Source organism: Poecilia latipinna, unplaced genomic scaffold (genome assembly GCF_001443285.1).
Source record: "Poecilia latipinna isolate Pla-1442-1.1 unplaced genomic scaffold, P_latipinna-1.0 Scaffold3170, whole genome shotgun sequence".
Taxonomy (NCBI): Eukaryota; Metazoa; Chordata; class Actinopteri; order Cyprinodontiformes; family Poeciliidae; genus Poecilia; species Poecilia latipinna.
Genome location: NW_015115786.1, coordinates 4,914 through 20,251, shown reverse-complemented (window position 1 = coordinate 20,251; position 15,338 = coordinate 4,914). Strand labels below are relative to the sequence as shown.

Here is a 15,338-nt window from a genome sequence, read left to right as displayed (position 1 = left end):
GGCCCCTGGGTCACGCCGTTTCCGCCGCCCTGAGCTGCCGGAGATCCCGGCCCCTGGGTCAAGCCGTCACCCCTGCCCTGAGCTGGTGAGCAGCCTCCAGAGTTCCCCGTGCCCGCTGCTGGTGAGCAGCCTCCGGTGTTTCCTGAGCTTTCCGAGTTTCCTGTGGCTCCGCCCCCCGAGTTTGCGGACGAGCCTGAGCTTCCTAGTGCTCCCTGTGCTCCGTCCCCCGAGTTTGCGGACAAGCCTCAGTTTTTCTGTGCTTCGCCCGAGCTTCTAGTTGGCTCACCAGCCGGCCTGTCCAAGCCTCCGCCTCCCAGTCTGCCGTCCAAGCCTCCCAGTGCTCCGTCCGAGCATTCCAGTGCTCCCTCCGAGCCTTCTGGTGGCCCTCCTGAGCCTTTAGCCGACCTTCTTGCCGGCCCTCCAGAGCCTCCGGGACTCCGCTTCCTGCTTCGTGCTTTTTGTTTGTTTTTTGTTTTTTTGGACTGTGTGATTCTGTTTTTGTTCCCCGTGGACTTTTGCCCTCCCTCCGTCGCCCCTCCGCCCACCCTGATGGATTGTTTTTCGTTGATTTTTGGACTCTAGCCCAAAAATCAGAGGGGCGGAGGGGCGCTGGACGGGGGTCCAGCGCCCCTCCGCCTATCCTTGTTGTGTTTCAACTTTTGTTTGTTTGGGGCATCTGGTAGCTGCCCTTGAGGAGGGGGCACTGTTGTGATCTGTGTTTTCTGTGTATTTATTTTGAGGTTTTTCTGTGTTTATTAGCCTGTTCCCCTGTGAGTCTCTGTCTTCCCTGTTGATTGTTCCCAGCTGTGTCTCGTTTCTTTGATTACCCTCCCAGTGTATTTAGTCCCACCTGTTGTCTTTGCCTCTTATCAGATCCTCGTCGTGTGTACCAGCCTGTTTTCCTGTGTCATCGTGTGCTTGTTGTGCTCCCTGTTGTTCTGTCCCATGAATTATTATCGTTAAATCATCATCATCATCATTTCAACCTGGGTCTGCATGCGTCTTTGCTCACCTCACCAAAATAATCTCTGTGCTCATTTATTCGGTTTTACCTGTGTGATGTTTCCACGTTCTCTATGACCCATTCTGTCCTCAGAATGGGGCATGGACTGACAGAATAATTATTGTTTCGTTTATTTACAACCAAGTAGATTATCAAACTATGTGATCGGATTGAAACTCTCCCTATAAAACTGTAAGCTGTGTTCTGCTCGGGGCTCTTTCTCCTGACTGCGTTCAGTGAGCAGAGACTTCAAACACTGTTAAGCCTTCAAATAAATACTGATTAAGAATATATTCTTTCTCTGGTTCTCTGCCTCATTCTTTGTTAAAGGAAAATTTCCACAACAGTTGTCAGTTCGATCCCAGCTCTGTGCGCCTTTGTTGTTGTGTCTTTGGGCAAGACACTTCACACGCCTACCCTGCTGGTCAGAGGGCCCGGTGACACATGATGCCTCTGTCAGACTAACCCAGGACAGCTGTGACTGCTAGTTCAGAGAAGGATAGACCAAAGTAAAATACAAATCTGATAAAGTGAAGTAGTAATTTAAAAAGAATGACTAACAAGTCATTCTTGTTCGTCAGTGATCTGGTTTTCAACAAGGCCATCTGAAGCTTCACAGAGCTAGAAACAAGTGCATGTTCCAAAAAGCTAATGTGTGGAGTGCCAGAGAGAAGGATATTGCTCCACCACATTCAGAGGAACAGACAGGCCGGGTCAAGGGACATCTGGAAGTGAACAGGTGCTAGAGCAGAAGGAAGGATGAGCCTGCTATGAACTGACAGACGGTGCAACAGATTTCAGCTTTGTCTCATTCTGTATCAGGACAGCATCACGTTGTCCCCATTTTACCGAGCGCTTCCCACGGGGAAAGGTGCCAAGTTGATGGTGGAGACGGTTCAGTACGCCCATTTGTTAATGGGCGTACTGGAGTGGGTCTCCTTGACTTGCTTCTCAGATAAAAATTGCTTTAGAAGGCTGACAATCAGAAATACTGTGCAATTTTAGACAAACAGAGCAGAGTCATCAGGGCAAAACAAGAGGAAGAATATAACAAACAGCAGAAACGGCTCACCACACACACTCAAGCCACATCACATTATGATGCTGATCATTTTTACGGCTCTTTATGTTCCTCTGTAAGAGTTCACTTTACCTGAGTAGTTGACACATTTTTTGGTAAAACTGCGAGTTCAATGTACAAAAAATCCTGATATTATAAGCTGCTTATTTTAAATTGTTTATATTGTTTATATTACTTTTGTTTGACCATCAGCTTTCATTACACTACCTGTTCAGTGAGAAAAGAGGGCTTGTACGCCCCATCAGTAGAAGTGTTGCCTGTCCCCCGCATGGACTTCATATGGGAGACTGCCATACGTAGTATGGTTAGCTTATCGGGCTTTCGGGCCAGGGCACTACAGGTAGGGACCATGTCTGACAGCTCAGTGATGTACTGGGTCATTTTGTTACGCCGGCGTCGTTCAATCTCACTGTGGTTCTCTCTAAAACAGAGGAAAGAAAAGAATACACAGCTAATGACTGTAGAATCATACCTACCTCCAATTTAACTGACACAGATTATCAACAGCTTTATATCATGTCATCTCATATCATCCTTTAGGTGTTATAACTAAATGTTTCAAAGTTAATTAAACAGTAATAATTACTGAGGCACAACTCCATCAGACAAAAAGAGATTAATTGCATGTAAATATTTACGTGAGAAGTGCAACTATTTAAAAACATGATCTAGAATTACCTCAGGTGGATATCTTCCAGTCAACTGCTTTGAATATTTATTTGAAGAATGATCAAAATGTCATACAAACTCATATTTTAAAGTATTGGGACATTGTCTGAGCTAGATATGCTTAGATTAGTGTTCACCAGTCCTTACCATTGACATTTTTATATCTCTCCAACTCAGATTGAGATTATTTATCTGTTAGGATCCTGTGTTTTGAGGTTTGTTTATTCTGTGTTCCTTAGTCTCTTTCTTGTTTCTCTTTTACTTTAGATTAGTCCTTTCTGAGTGATTCTAGCTTATTATTCTCAAGTCTTGAGCCTAGTTATTTTTTGTTTTTCTAGTTTAGTTTCTTAGGTATAGATATTCCTTAATGTTAGATTTATTTCCTAGTTTCCTGTGTACTCTCCCTCACACCATATCCCACTTTCTTTCTCCCTCTCACTCTCTTTATTTTTTTGAAAGTTGTTCATTATTGTTTCTTAAATGTTCAAATCATCTCGCTGCCCACGCCTGTTCGCTATCAGGTCCTCTTCAAAACCTCAGTAAACGATGACACAAGCTGCACAAAAACCATGAATGATGCAAACTCAAAAAAATCGCAAATACAAAAATGAAATGCAAACAAAAAATACTGGCAATCACAGGAAATAGGAAGGGAAAATGCTACAAAAAAAAACAACAAAAAAAAACAAACAACATGTATGAAGTGCTGCAATCTCGCTCCACAAAATGGAAATGCTCCACACCATTAGGGAGAGTCGACCAACAGATTTGTACGGGACAAGACTCTCAGTAAAATATACTCACTATTGCCCCTTTTCCACTGGCTCTACTTCAGTAGCCCTGCTCTACTAAGACCATGCCTGGCTTGGCTATACTACAGGGTTACCACCTGTCTCATAAAATATGGAATCACCCCATATTTGGCTGTTAAATGTTGCATCCCGAATTGAACCGATACGTGACATGATTTGTTCCATATTTCTATAAATGTCCGATAGACATGTCTATCACACACATATGAACACTAACTGTAACAATAATGACAAAAATAGAACACGGAAAATACTAAAGTCAGCTAAATTCTCATGGAGGGAACAATAAAGGACCCCCAGATCACTATGGACCGACACTGTTGTGGTTGCCTAGAGACGGACATTATGCAGCTGCAGGGAGCTGCTGTCAACCCGCGTCTTTTTAAAACATCCTCGACCCGATACCATCATGTCCTTAGAAGCAAGAACCCTTGTAAAGATACAGACATCAGAGGGAAGATGCAAATCCCAGGCTGAACAATTGTCAGTGAGGATGAATACAGGCAATTTAAAAAAATGAAGCCATAGTGGTGCAGTGTGATACCAGACAGAATGGATCAGGAGAGGAATACCGCAGACCCGTCAGAACCTAAAGAACCACACATCAGGAACAGCGTCTCCTCATCCCTCGATCTTCTGCAGGCTAATATGGTGCAGAACGTTTAGCCATGATTAAGTTTCTTATTATGCTTTTAGTAGACTATTATGGATTGATTATTTGCTTATTGTATAATAGTATCAGCCAAAATAAATGGAAATTTAAATAACAAATCAGATTAACAATAGATTAAATATTTTCTACTGTTAGGGCTGTCTGTATGTTTTATTTAGAAATGCTGATACATTTTCTGAATACATTAAGTGGTGATTTATAGTATTATTTATGTCACGTTAATGATGGATAGCTGAAAAGTTACCGGGTTTATCAACTGCAGTACCAGTTTCGCTCCAGTTCCTCTCATTATCATTTCTGTTGATATTCCTTGTACGAAATGCTGAATAAACATTCATGCTGTTTTCCACATATCATCTCCGATGTCACCAGACTCTAGGCTGATCGGACAGCACCTACATGTCAAGCCAATATTGTCCACCGATCTTATCTACCTCAGCAGAGACCTAAAAATCAAACACTATGTTCTTCTGCTCTCCTGTGAGAAAGGTTTGACTTTCATCAAGTCAAGTCTCCATGTTTGTATTTAACAATAGTCACCACACTGTTGCCAACTTAGCCACTTTCTTGCTATATTTAGCAACATTTCAGACAAAAAAATAGTCATCCATCCATCCATCCATCCATCCATCCATCCTTCCAAAAAAGTTTTGCGTCAGCTAAAATTGGAATTGGCGAGTCAGGCTTTTTAAAGATCGGTCATCATGGATTGGCCAGAAAACTGCAATCTGTGCACCTCTGGTTTGCATCGTTCATGTGTTTCCTGTTCATTTTGTCATTTGCACCTGTCAGCCATCCATCCATAGATTCGTCTTTGACGCCACCCATTTACACTGACTTTATAGATTCTGACACTGAATCTATTAATATTGATTGTAGACCACTTGTTCAGTCACTTATTTTATTCTTTTCTACATGGAGCTATAATGAAACCAACTGAAATATCTTAATGGGGACCGTTCTGTTGTCTATACCATGCTAACTAGAGACCTAAGCTGCTCTTAAATTTGTTAGATCAACAGTTTCCACTATTTCAACAGTCTCTGTGTTGTGTTTTCAAGTTGGTTTCAAACATTTCTCCTAATGTATTTCTGATGGTGAAAAATAAAAATAAGAGAAATAACTTGTTCCTATTGATGTCACAGGAGGCTCACAAAAAGTAAAAAATTATTTTCTTATTTCAGTTAGCTGTAGCCATTTGTATAATTGAAGATCCGATTCATGCTGCTTGCTTTCACTGTTCTCACCTTGAAAATTTGCTGGGTCCCTCACCATCCTCATCATCAAAGTCCATTCTGTAAAATAAAATAGAATGACAGTTATTCAATTCATTAAATCTAGCTGTCAAAGTGTGGCACTTTGAATCACTTTAATTATGTCTGAATTTACTTCAATGCACTTAAAAAGACACTGGGTGCTGGTGCCTATCTCTAGCGGTAAACAGGTGAGAGGCGGGGTCCCCCTGGACAGGTCACCAATCCATTCATATGTTAAAACCATTTGTAATTTTTCTTCCAATTCATAATTACTCATAAGTACTTGTAAGTTACAAAATAATGCTAAACGTCTTTTTGTTTAATCACATAAAATCCCAGTGAGACTCATTAATTAATCGCAGAATGCCAGGTTTGAAGGGTATGAATATTTTTGTAGGATTCTGTATAAATTTGGGATTTTTTCTTCTGTGCTAGAAAAGAAAGTGTTTCAACAACAGAGCAGAACTAAAGACACTTACCCGCCTGATCTCCTCTTCCCACCGCGGCCTGACACGGCACCTGCCATTCTCACCTGGCCACTCCCAACTCCTCCAGGCATCGCTACCGGACCTGGCAGCTCACTGGCTATTTCTACAGCATGCAACAATTAAGAGCAAAGGACACAATATAACAAACATATGTTTCACCCAAAATGAGCAAATCTTAAATTTTACACCAACTCTTTAAGAAATCCCATTGTTGATGCAAAAACATTGCTTAATGTATGTCAGCTTGTGTTATCTTTTCAACAGAAAAGTGACATTAATATTTAGTAGATCCTCCTTTTGCAAAAATAACAGCCTCTAGTTGCTTCCTGCAGCTTTTAATGAGTTTCTAGATCCTGGATGAAGGTATTTTTGACCATTCCTCTTTGCAAAACAATTCCAGTTCAGTTAAGTTGATGTTCGCTGAGCATGGACAGCCCGCTTCAAATCATTCCACAGATGTTCAATGATATTCATGTTTGGGGATTGGGATGGCCATCCAGAACATTGTAATTGTTCCTCTGCATGAATGCCTGAGTAGATTTGGAGCGGTGTTTTGGATAGTTGCCTTGCTGAAATATCCATCCCCGGCATAACTTTAACTTCATAACTGATTCTTGAACATTATTCTCAAGAATCTGCTGATATTGAGTGGAATCCAGGCGACCCTCAACTTTAACAAGATTCCCAGTGCCGGCATTGGCCACACAGCTCCAAAGCATGATGGAAACTCCACCAAATTTTACAATGGGTAGCAAGTGTTTTTCTTGGAATGCAGTTTTTTTTTTTTTTTCCCACCATGCATAGCGTCTTTTTTATGACCAAACAACTCAATCTTTGTTTCATCAGTCCTCTGCACCTTATTCCAAAATGAACCCAGGAATGAAGCTAGCTTCATTCTAAAATGAAGCTGGCTTGTCCAAATGTGCTTTTGCATATCTCAAGCGACTTTGTTTGTGGCGTGCTTGCAGAAAAGGCTTCTGTCACATCACTCTCCCATACTGCTTCTCCTTGTGCAAAGCGCGCTGAATTGCTGAATGATGCACAATAACACCATCTGCAGCAAGATGATGCTGCAGGTCTTTGGAGGTGGTCTGTGGGTTGTCCTGGACAGTTCTTACCATTCTTCATCTCTGCCTCTCTGATATTTTTCTTGGCCTGCCACTTCTGGGCTTAACAAGAACTGTCCCTGTGGTCTTCCATTTCCTTGACAGTGTAAATCTCTGAGACAAGGATAAACATAGTTGTTTATCCTTCCCCTAAACAACTATGTTTAACAATCTTTGTTTTCAGATCATTTGAGAGTTGTTTTGAGGTGCCCATGATGCCCTGCCTTCAGAGTAGATTCAAATAGGAGAACAACTTGCAATGGGCCACCTTAAATACATTTTCTCATGATTGGCTACACCTGGCTATGAAGTTCAAATCTTTATGAAGTTACCAAACCAATTTTGTGTTTCAGTAAGTCAGTGAAAAGTAGTTAAGGGTATTCAAATCAATAAAATAAGGGTACCCAAATTTTTTCACCTGTCAAATTTTGTTTTAATGCGTACTGCACATTTTCTTTTAGTCCAATAAAACTCATTTCAATACTGAAATATTACTGTGTCCATCAGTTATTAGATATATCAAACTGAAATAGCTGTTGCTATACCCAAATATTTAGAGATAAAAATAATTAAGATTAATAGGGGTGCCCAAACTTTTTCATATGACTGTATATACACACTCACCGGCCACTTTATTAGGTATAACTTCCTACCTAATAAAGTGATAGCAAGGATACTAGGGGGTTGGGCTACCAGGAGGATCCAAACCCTAGTATAGGGTTGGACCCCCTTTTGCCTTCAGAATTGCCTTAATCCTTCCTGGCATAGATTCAAAAAGGTACTGGAAAAATTCCTCAGAGTCTGATCCATATTGATATGATAACATCATGCAGTTGCTGCAGTTTTGTTGGCTGCACATTCATGATGTGAATCTCCCGTTCCACCACCCAAAGGTACTCTCTTGGATTGAGATCTGGTGACTGTGGAGGCCATTTGAGTATAGTGAACTCGTTGTGTTCAGGAAACAAGTCTGAGATGATTCACGCTTTGTGACATGGCACGTTATCCTGCCGGAAGAAGCCATCAGAAGATGGGTACACTGTGGTCATAAAAGTACGGACATGGTCAGCAACCAGGGTTTCCCAGAAAAAATTTGCTAAGCCTGGTGGTCAGGGCACCGAGGAAGTCCACCGGCGGTCCACCATGTTTTTGGTGTACCACCAAAAACATATTAAGTAGACAGGAAATGTACAAATATTACTGGGTAATTATATAATACAGAAAACATCGCCAGTGAAATGCTATTTAAACCCACAACTAGTCTTAAAAACAAATAAACAATTTAATTAAAATGAATATCGATTATTTGCACTTCTGTTAATCCAAATTAAGTCAGCGGCTTCATAAGGACCCCCAGAGCTTCAGGGGCCCCATAAATGCTAATATTTTAACACAGACCACAGATATATAAATGTAATATTTATTTATTAAGATTATCAATGCTGCTAAATTTGATTTTAAATAGTTTCAGGATACATAAATTCAAAGAATTTAAATTTTTAACATTTAAATGTAAGATTTTAAGTAGCTAGCAAGTTTACTTTGTAAAAGTTCAGAAAACAATCTTCATAGTTAGGTTGTTTTGTTACCATAGCTAAAATCTGATTCTATGAGTTTAATCTTTGAGTTTGAGCTCTGTTTGTTCACAAATACAAATTAGTTAATAATTATTTAACAGTGGCGGCGCCAGGGAGGCACTATAGCTCCCCCTGGAAAAGTTATAGCACTTATCTAAAATATTAGATAATTTTTTTTTTCATCTGATTTAACATTACTTATGTAGTTGTTGAAGCATTTTCATCAAAAGACACAAAATAAAATTAAATGATTATACACTGAGTTAAAAAAAATCCCACAAGAGGATTTTAACTTCTCTGCGTATTATTACTTCCAGGAAACAATTGACATGATGCCGGCTCCGCCCACATGCAGACGAAGTGTTGGGATACGGAGGTTTTGTCAATGTTTTTCCACCAGAGAGTGCCCAAGGCTTTTCCACCTGAGGGCGAGTGTCAGCATCTGCTGTTCTGCACACCTGAGACATATTCCGTCATCTGGAGGAGTATAATTGGAGAAGGCTGCCGACACATCTCTGCAAGAGTGTTAGTACAGGCTCGACCTAGTGCTCAACCTCTAACCAAGATCTGTTCCTGTATTCTGATCTCCCCTGTGTCTCTGTAATCTCAAGTGTTCCCCTGTGACGCCCTGGCATTACCTGGTGTAGCCAAGAATCTTGGTTTTCTGAAACCGCTCCTCGAGACGTCGTGGGTATTACCCATTAGATGCCCGAGTCCTCTGAACCATCTCTGTTGCAAACCTCTCCTGGATCATCAAGTTGGCAGCTTACCTCCGAGAAAGGACCCTCTAAGCTCCATGTCTTACCTGTCCGCCCTCCAACACCGCCTCTGCGCTCCACTGACAAGTCCCAGATCCTCAGAAGCCCCCTCCCAGTCCATATCCTCCAAACAAGGAAGTAAGCAAACTTACTGCTCCGTTCTGCAAAATCACAGTTGCCCTGAACCCTGTCCCTCCGTAGAAATCCTGAGCTCCAGTCTGGTGACCGTCCGGACCAAACCCCTACACTGTCACTTGCTCATTGTATAATAAACCTTTTAATTCATTATCTGTCTCCGGAGTGTGTTCTGCATGTGGGTTAGCAAGCTTGACACCAACATGACAGAACACTCTGGCCAACAACCGAACCCAGCACTTGAACAACAGTACTCTCTCATTCAGAATCGCAATCTCGCTTTACAGGAGCTAAACAATCGTCAAGCTGAGACAAACCGTCATCTTGAGGAAATAGCTAATTATTTGCAAAAGGTCCAATCCACAGGCTCCTGCTTCAGATCCAGTTCCTGCTCCCACTCCGGATCCACCCTCAGCTTCCAGGTCAGAAAATACAGTCCACTCTGCAGTTTCTGATTTCCATCCATCTCTACCTGAAAGATTTTCTGGAGATGCAAGTGTAGAGGATTTCTGTTTCAATGCTCTATAATTTTCAACCATTCCCCTCAGAGTTTCACCCATGATGGGAGAAAGATTTCTTTCATTGTGTCTCATTTGTCTGGCAAAGCGCTTGAGTTGATGGAGGCTATATTTTCCACGCCGTTTGATTATGGCTATTCATTTGATGAATTTTTGAAGGAATTTAAAAGAGCGTTCAATCAAGACACCGATAAAACAGCTGATTCCCGAGAATTATTAAAGATCCGACAAGGTAGAAAGACTGTTGCAGAGTTTGCTAGCGATTTTCACATTAAAGTGGCTGCTTTGGGCTGGGATCAAACGGCAGTAAAGAGCGCCTATTTTCACGCTCTGAACGATTCAATAAAAGATGAGTTAGGTACATTAGACGACTCTAAGACCCTCTGATAAGATTAACCATCCGTTTAGATCAGGGGTCTAAAACTCAATTTACCCGGGGACCGCTGGAGGCAGAGTCTGGGTGAGGCTGGGCTACATAAAGGATTCCACAAAAAACATTTAAAAAATATCCTGAAATGTAAGGTAATTTTATTTATATAGAACATTTTCAACAACAAGGCATTTCAAAGTACTTTACACAAGTTAAAAGTTAATACAAACAAAATAACAAACCAAAGGAAAAGAGGAAAGGACACATTAGGGCAGATGGCAACATTCAGATATTCAGACAAAACAAAGGGGCAAAAAAAAAGACATGAGTGAAGGCGGTGATGCCAAAGGGTCATGAAGCCAGGTGGCTGTGGCCCCTGGCATAGTCCGATAGATGTGTTTGTTATCGAGATATGTCCTTAGGAGCGTTCAGCTCCACAGCTCCATGGAAACAGGAGGGGGTGAGGAGGGAAGAGCATTGTGTTTACATATCTTCAAGGAGATTAGAGATATGCAGCCATTCCAAGGCCACACAGGGAAAGCCAATTCATAAACAGAATGTCTTAGGTCGGGAAGATTATGAATTTCAGTCTTGTCTAAAGTCTCTCCGATACATCTCAGTTCCCAGTCATCCAAATTAGTTTGGTTGTTCCACTGAGCCGAAACTAGCAACTTCTCCAAGATCGATTCCAACTCGTTAATGAGTTTTAGAGTCCTCGTCTCCGTCCACACCAACAGTCTGAGTGTTCGCTAGTTCGGCCAAGTATGTCACAAATTTGTCGATAATCCAGGAATCCACAAGCTCCAAACAGCAGAAATCCTGTTATCATGAATAAATCCAGGGTGAATCCCACCGGGTGTGTCCCAGCAGGACAAGAGGGCTCTCCTATGCCCAGATGTAACCTGCACAAAATAATCAACCCATATTTTATTTTGGCGGGTCAAACTGACGTCATGCTTTAAGTTCCGGATCACAGGTGAATTCGGATCTCCTCAATTGCTGTTGCTGCTGTCACCGTGGCTAGCTGCTTGTGCTTGGCGTCTTCCAAAATTACAGAAGGATACGGCTGGATCGAGCCCTATTAACACAGCCGAAGGATTATATTGGGTGTTTTCTGGCAACCGCTCGACGGTGAGTCGCTTGTTTTATGTACTTTGATATTTTTTAAAATAGAAATGTGGTGGCGACACGCCCACTCAATCTATGTATTAGTGATTGAAAAATGGTCTTATTGATTAAAAGGTCATTCTCTTTTTGTTAATTTTGTGGCCAAATAGATGATATATCCTCAAAATATTAAATAGGCCCTTTGATTTTTGTAAATTCATCCTTTTAGGATAGTTTTAGTTACTTTTCATTGATTTTGTTGACAGCCTATAGAACTCTGGAATTGGTTAATTTCTTTGGAGTTGCGCAACAAAAAAAAAAAGAAAAAAGAAAAATAATGAATTGTTTATTGAAACAATACTGAAGTCGATTAAGTTTAATTGACTCTTATGTCAATTAAACTTAGATACAACTTGAAAGTGCACTTTAATTTGATCTGTAACTTTATTTGGATATGTAACATTAATGTGATCCTTAACTTGAAATTAATTTGAATGATTCCTGAGAAATATTCTATGGAATATAATTATTTTGTTTATTATTGAATGTTTAGTTATTTTGGATAACAGTTTAACCCTGTTTAAATGTGAATGCTAATTTGTTTTCATTTTTATTTATGACCTTCTTTAGGTCAGGTTTTTGTTTCCACCCCCTGTTTCAACCCAGGATGGCGAGCTACCGGATCACCGCAGCTTTGCAGTTGGACTTAATTGAACCAAACTACTTTATGCATTGTGGACCTATTGCCTTGGATCATAGACTAAAAACAGTCGGATTATTGACTGATGGACCATTAATCACCCTGGATTCAAGAACGGATTTAAAATAGGAAAAGAACTCTTGGGTGTCATCAGGGTTTATTGTTTTGTTGTTTTGTTTTTTCTTGTTGTGTCTTTTGGTTATATTCATAGAAAATCACTATTATTGAATACCTTCCTAAATATATGCAAAAATATAAACTTGAATACAATAACTTGAACTTACTTTTTGTCTAATGGTGTTTTATTCACACACACGGGCTCCACAGCCGAACCTTTCTGACTGCCTATTATTATATTTGGCCGTAGTCAGGCGCCTAGCCTTAATTAGCGTTACACAGATTTCTCGTCAAAAATTTGATCAATTGCATTGAGAGATCGGTTGACCAGATCCATACTTTGTAGATTTGGATGATGTGCAAAGAAAGGCTCCAAAAATATAGAAAAAGACAGGACAAAAATAGAGCAAGCAGGGCAGGCATGGGCAGGGAGGGAGCAGAGGAAAGAAGCGTCCGCCTTCATCGAGAGCAAGAGAGAAAATGTCACCAACATTTAATTATTTCTCCAATACATGAACTGTATGGAGAACCAAAACCGACATAATAAGAAATAAAAGCATAAATATATATTTAATTTTTCCTTTTCCTTACACGAGTTTCCGTCAAGTAATGTATATATTTTCTTTATCATTTCCCCTAAACGTTTTTGTCAAGAAAAATAGATATTTTGCTTTGTCTTTTTTTGGTTCTCCCTTTTCTGCTCGCTGTATTTCTGCTCGCTGTTTTTCCGTTTGCTGTATTTCTGCTGCATCGTTATGTTAATGAGGAGAGCCGCCTTCCATGTCTGCTATTGGCCAGTGGAGCTTTGGGACCAACGTCACTGCGTCAGACGTTGTGGGGCGTTTAGGTCCAGTCGCTCGGTGCCATCTTTACAGGCCACAGACCAAAACAAATTTATCCCGGTGGTTTAATTGTGTTACCGACTGCAGTGAAGTGAACCTCCGAGCGCTTGAGGAGGGAGTTAGAGAACGGCTGGCCGAAATTAGCGCTCATAAATCGGACCAACCTAGAGCTAAAAGCTGCTTGCTCGGCGGATATTGGAAAATCCAATAACCAACTCGAAACTAACTTCACTGCAGTGAAGTTAGTTTCGAAAATGTCCAGCTCGAAACTGCAAGGAAGGGCAACTGGTACCGGACTTTTCCATCATCCGCCGCACTATTGTTACAAGCGTAGTGTGCATGAAGTCAGTGTAGCTTAGCCTAGCACCGAATGTCAGCCATGACAAGGAACAGCGGGCGGGACTTCCTTCAGAGGTCTGCTCACCCTGTGGGCCGCAGTAATATTCATATCACGGTAGGGGCCACGAGACATCGTCCTGCTGATAACACGCCCGGACAACAGGTTTGGCTGTCCACTAAGGACATTCCATTAAAGTCCATGTCCAAAAGGTTATCCCCACGTTTCATTGGCCCTTATAAAATCGAATCCGTCATCAGTCCCTCTGCTGTACGTCTTTATCTGCCTTCCTCCCTCCGTATCCACGATTCCCAGATCAAGCCCGTCCAGACCAGCTCATTATGCCCTCCTTCCTTCCCGTCTCCTCCCCCTCGTGATATCGATGGGCATCTGACCTACACTGTCCGCCGGGTTGTGGACTCCCGTCGACGGGGCCGAGGTTGCCAGTACCTGGTCGACTGGGAGGGCTACGGCCCGGAGGATCGGTGGTGGGTCCCTGGTTCTTTTATTTTGGACACTTCCTTAATTTCGGATTTTCGTTCCTCCCTTCCTTCATGCTCATTTGGATCGCCAGGTGGCGGTCATTGAGGGGGTGGGGGGGTACTGTTGGGATCCAGAGGTTTTGTTAGTGTTTTTCCACCTGAGGGCGCGTGTTAGCTTCTGCTGTTCTGCACACCTGAGACATATTCCGTCATCTGGAAGAGTATAATTGGAGGAGGCTGCCAACACATCTCTGCAAGAGTGTTAGTACAGGCTCGACCTAGTGCTCAACCTCTAACCAAGATCTGTTCCTGTATTCTGATCTCCACGTGTCTCTGTAATCTCAGGTGTTCCCCTGTGATGCCCTGGGATTTCCTGGTGTAGCCAAGAAGCTTGGCTTTCTGAAACCGCTCCTCGAGACATCGTGGGTATTACCCATTAGAAGCCCGAGTCCTCCAAACCATCCCCGTTGCAGACCTCTCCTGGATCATCAAGTTGGCAGCTTACCTCCGAGAAAGGACCCTCTAAGCTCCACGTCTTACCTGTCTGCCCGCCAACGCCGCCTCTGCGCTCATTCCACCGCTCCACTGACAAGCGCTGGATCCTCAGAAGCCCCCTCCCGGTCCAGATCCTCCAAACAAGGAAGCTAGCAAACTTACCGCTCCGTTCTGCAAAATCCCAGTTACCCTGAACTCACCATCTCTGTCCTGCGTAGAAATCCTGAGCGGCCGGCTGGACCAAACTCCTGCACTGTCACTTGCTCATTGTATAATAAACCTTTTAATTCAATTTCTGTCTCCGGAGTGTGTTCTGCATGTGGGTTCGAAAGCTCTACACCAACATGACACATGGAACAATCCTCCCCCAATCATTCCAAGGTATTTGTCAGCAACTGATCAATCGGCGGTCGCAATTTCTCAGAAAGTGTACGTCCCTTATCTAAATGAACTGACTTCAATGGTATTGACAGTGTTTATCATATCAAACTACACCATATGTTAGTGAGCACTAGAGGTGTGCCGATGGATCGGCCACCGATCATAATCGGCTGATTTCCGTGAAAAAGTGTATGATCTGTGATCGGTGATCGCCAATCACGATCTCTTGTTGCCGATCACACAAACCGATGACCTGCTTCTCATTTCGCAGCCTGCCTGTGCAGCTGGTCTCCCCTTTCCTTCACACTGCGCAAACGCGCAGCAACAAATCCTGAGCGATGTAGTGTGGAACTACAGTGAATGGGGAAGTTTGTGTGTTGCGGCGGAAAATTGAAGCACGTGGGGTAAAGCACGTCAAAATGCATCAACAC

General features: G+C 42.2%; 1 protein-coding gene and 2 long non-coding RNA genes across 3 annotated transcripts in view; 1 reads left to right on the top strand and 2 right to left on the bottom strand.

Annotated features, from left to right (window-relative positions):
* Positions 1-1,579, bottom strand: part of LOC106940304 (uncharacterized) — a 5,790-nt gene extending 4,211 nt beyond the window's left edge. Inside the window, exon 1 of the long non-coding RNA XR_001423047.1 lies at positions 1,142-1,579. This is a non-coding gene — a long non-coding RNA (uncharacterized LOC106940304). The remainder of the gene's footprint in view (positions 1-1,141) is intronic.
* The window catches only part of LOC106940303 (aryl hydrocarbon receptor nuclear translocator 2-like), a 42,801-nt gene extending 36,716 nt beyond the window's left edge, over positions 1-6,085 (bottom strand). The window contains exons 1-3 of the mRNA XM_015023020.1: positions 5,974-6,085; positions 5,486-5,533; positions 2,292-2,505 (exon numbers count right to left, since the gene is read on the bottom strand). Of these exons, the coding sequence (XP_014878506.1) occupies positions 2,292-2,505; positions 5,486-5,533; positions 5,974-6,053 (342 nt within the window). The 5' untranslated portion in view covers positions 6,054-6,085. The remainder of the gene's footprint in view (positions 1-2,291; positions 2,506-5,485; positions 5,534-5,973) is intronic.
* A 5,281-nt stretch (positions 6,086-11,366) lies between these two features.
* LOC106940305 (uncharacterized) lies at positions 11,367-12,654 on the top strand. The gene is made up of 2 exons (XR_001423048.1): positions 11,367-11,577; positions 12,184-12,654. It is a non-coding gene; the product is annotated as an uncharacterized LOC106940305 (long non-coding RNA).
* The last annotated feature ends 2,684 nt before the right edge of the window (positions 12,655-15,338 follow it).